This window comes from Macadamia integrifolia, unplaced genomic scaffold (genome assembly GCF_013358625.1).
Source record: "Macadamia integrifolia cultivar HAES 741 unplaced genomic scaffold, SCU_Mint_v3 scaffold614, whole genome shotgun sequence".
Classification (NCBI taxonomy): Eukaryota; Viridiplantae; Streptophyta; class Magnoliopsida; order Proteales; family Proteaceae; genus Macadamia; species Macadamia integrifolia.
In genome coordinates, this window is record NW_024870498.1 from 177,977 (window position 1) to 181,964 (window position 3,988).

At 39.6% G+C, this 3,988-nt stretch overlaps 1 protein-coding gene across 1 annotated transcript in view; it reads left to right on the plus strand.

Annotated features, from left to right (window-relative positions):
* LOC122069430 overlaps window positions 1-3,988 on the plus strand; it is a 61,670-nt gene that overhangs the window by 41,201 nt on the left and 16,481 nt on the right. The window contains exon 14 of the mRNA XM_042633443.1: window positions 3,466-3,536. Coding sequence (XP_042489377.1) covers window positions 3,466-3,536 — 71 coding nt within the window. The remainder of the gene's footprint in view (window positions 1-3,465; window positions 3,537-3,988) is intronic.

Here is a 3,988-nt window from a genome sequence, read left to right on the forward strand (position 1 = left end):
AAAAACCAGAAGAGCTAGAAGAAGAGGAGGGGGCTGGAACAAGAAGAAAAAAAGATTAAAAAAAAAAATAGAGAAGAGACTGGAAGAAAAAGAAAAATAGAAGCCAGAAACAAAGAAGAAGAAGAATAGAAGGAAGAAACATACCTGAGGAACCTATCTAATCATGGCAGCAGCATCTGAACCGGTGTCAGCATCAAGCTCCATCTTGCTCTTCTTCAAGTTCTTCTTCAAACAGAGGAGAAGGAAGAAGATGATGAGCAGCTGAAAAAAAAAAACTGAAAAAACAGAGAAGGGAAGAGAGAAGAAGAAGAAGACTTTTACACTATTTTACTTACCTTACCGGAGCTGGAGTAGCCGGAGGAGGAATCGCTGGAGCCATGGTAGCTGGAAAAATGTTGTCGGAGCCGGAATCGTTGGAGATAATTGCTGCTGCCAAGGGTTTCATTTCAACGCTAAGCCAAGGTGTGTGAGACTGTGAGGGTTCCTTTCGATTATATTTCCTTTTATATGATTCGGTGTGATGCAGTGTACAAGACTTTTGTACACAAGCCACTAAAAAACATAGAAATGTAATATAAAAAAAATAAAATAAAATAAAAACTAAAACAATGCATTACCAATAAGGCGGCTCACGTCTTAACCCCCATAAAACGCATTAGTTCTTGGGCGCTACTAAGGCGATGCCTTAATAACTATGCTAGGATGTGGGACATCTTGTGGGAAAGTTGACGTGTCTTCTTGAATCCTTTGGTTGCAACTTGATGCACAAGAATGATAGACCGCCATGCACGTATTGACCAACATTATCCAATGCACAATTGGGATGTGGTTCATGCGGAGCTTGGCATCGAGAATGAAAGCTACCTGGTTGATCTTGCCATTAGTCATATGTTTGTCTCAAAGATTAAGCCATGCATTTGTGAGTGTGAACTACACATGCATTCCTCTGGCTCGAGTTGTGGGTTGCTTTTCTAGTTTTTAATGTGGAGTTGTGTTCGAGTTACTTTCATAAAAGTAGGTTGCGTGATGGATTGTCTTGGTGGTGGACGTAATGCGTATAGGACACTTTGGCTTGACCGATCTATATGGTACGTCAGGTAGATAGCCAGTACTTTATTATAGTCTGTCTTTATAAGCCTGTGGCTGGTCTGTAGTGGTGCATCGAGTTGACAGCCGGCACTTTTTGCATGGATCCTTGTGCTCGTCCTTGCTTGGAATATCCCATTAAGTTGGGATAAGGTTTTTGATGTTGTTGCATAAACAAGCAATGGTAGTATTGTAATTAGTGGAAGTTTAGATCACAAGATAATAGAGCAAATAGGGAGAAATGGACGTATGAGTGGAGAAGAATATTTTTGGAATGGGAAGTAAAATATGGTAATAGGCAATACAGGAATGAAGGGAGGGTAATATGGGAAAATAGATAGGGCAAGTATCGTGGGAGACGGTGGGGCTTTTCTTCTACTTCGCGTCATGTAAAACCAGCGGAGACAATTGGAGTCAAGGAGGGAGAACTCCCTCGCAAGAACTCATCGATCTGAAATTTGGGATGATGGGTCGCAACTCACAGCCCTACTAAAGCAACAAATGGTCTCCCCAGACAACAAGCAAACCAGGGGTTCTAGTGGTCTGAAACTGAGCCCTACGGTGAGGTTATATTTAGACCTGCAACTGAGGTTCTATCCTTTGATGAGTGGAATTTCTGGAGCCAGGGAAGAGCAACCTTTGAGCAAAGTTTCAGCCATAACAGATCAAACGTGAGAGAAATTGATCAATCTGAATAGGGCTGCAACTACTGCCCAGAAACAGGGGTGGGGAAAAGTAAGCTAGAAAAGAAGAAGAACGAGGGAAAGAGAGGTCGCAGGGAAGAAGGGTGGAGAGAGAGCAGACAGACACTCAGACAGACACCACAAAACCCAACTTTCAATTCATTATCAATCTGTCTTCTCAATCGGTGGTTACAGGTTCTTAAAGAAAATAAAACTCCCACACTAAGCAACTGCTATCAATTTAGGAAACTAAAATTAAGTTAAATAAGCAAAAACTAAAAATAAACTCAATATCCCATCCTACATAATCTACCCATATAAAAGAAAGACTACAATATTATTGCCAAATCCTATCAGATTCCTAAAATCAATTAGACCTGGTACTTGGTCTATGTTACCAAATGGGTTCGGGTCGATCCATTGAAGCGCTCCTGCATCGAAGTAGGACAGATTAGAAGCGTACTAAGTTGTAGCAGATCTGACCATTGAATGGGGTTAAGCTTCTGATCAGTGGAAGTCCCTCAACAACTGAAAGACTCCTCAAAGCTCAGGAAGATCTGACGTGTAGATTGAAGAATACAAGAAATGGAAGTTGCTATAACAGAACTTCAGAAATATAAGATGCCACAGGGTATCTGGATGCAGTAGGAATGTCTCCAACAGTACTCCCTGTCACCAGTAGTAACTCATTCCCATGATATCAGTAGAACAGTAACCACAGCCTCCAATAAGAAGGTACCGGATAACTTCAGTAGGGCCAAATTTCCAGAATAAACAAAATAGACACAAAGGGAAGAAAAAAAAAAAAAAAAATTAAGGGAAGAAGAGTTGGATATGAGGGTGGGCCTTGGTGCAATGGTAAGGTTTCTCCATTGTGACCAAGTGGTCATGGGTTTGAGTTGGGAAACAGCCTCTCTGCGAAGCAGGAAAGGCTGCGTACATTATGATCCCCCCAGACCCCGGAGTGGCGGGAGCCTCGTGCACAAGGTATGTCCTTTTAAGAGGGGGATATGACCAAGGCCTCTCACTTATGTCCTTGGCCTGTCTATCACTGACCTTGGCTTCTTACCATGACAGAATCACTAAGCACACAAGACATTTTTTTATTTATTTCAATACTCAAATCGTGTCTATTCTGCCCTTATTAAATAAAGCTATGATTGTTACAGGAATAGAAGTAGTCTAAAATAGAAAGTAGCATGTGGCTATAACAACTCTTTAAAGTAGAAACAAAATATAAAAGATCAAATAGTAGCCTCCTACGAAGACATAACTAAAGGGGCTTAATGGGCCCAGACCTAGCCCATAATTGAGCCTAGAATTTAAAGCATGAGTACTTAAACTGCTGAGCTCAATGGGATTCATGGCTGGCCCTTTGGGGCCTAAAGACTTGCTGTTTCATGGGGCTTTGGGTCTGGAGCTTTCTTCTCTTCAAGCTCCATTGACTTGCATCACAAACTGGAGCAATAATGATGTCTAGTCTAAATCTATTTTTATTTGTTTTTTTATCTCATGAAGCAGTTGATTACTGCTTTTAATAACAAAGTTTTTGTTGATTCATACCGACATGTTAGCATCTTCACCTTTGGGCTAGTATGTATGGTATGGATGGTTGACGTGTATTGTTTTTAACTCTCCTCGTGATATGTTTGGCCTTCTGGCACACTTCTGAACTAAGTTTCTTGTTTACCTCCAGAAATTTCTGAAGATGAAGCTGAAGATCGCTTGCAAGATGCAATTCAAGAAAAGTTTGCAGTTTTTGGTGATGTATGTTCTTTCTTTTATTTTTTTCTTTTATTTTTTTATAATGTAAGACTGCATTTTACCTTTCACGAATGAATATTTTTGTTATGATGACTAAAACTGGTGGGTGGGGGGGGGGTATTTGGGAGATGTTCTGTAAGATTTGTTTTGTCCAAATTACTGGTTAAACTGCACTGCATTCAGGATTTCAATAATACTTTTTTTTTTAATAGGAAATCAAACAATGATATGTAATTGAATTTTAGTTTGTTCACATGCTTGTAAGAAATCATGTTTTTTGCAAGTTTTAAGCTCGTCATTATGTGAAAAAAAGAAAAGAAAAGAAAAGAAAAAAGAATAACAAAAGCACTGGTTTCCTTGATGTGACATGCTTTAATGTTTTTAGGGCCAAGGATTTAGAGTCTTTAATTTGTAAGAATATCACAGAATTGATCAGCCATTTTTTTTTTTTTTTT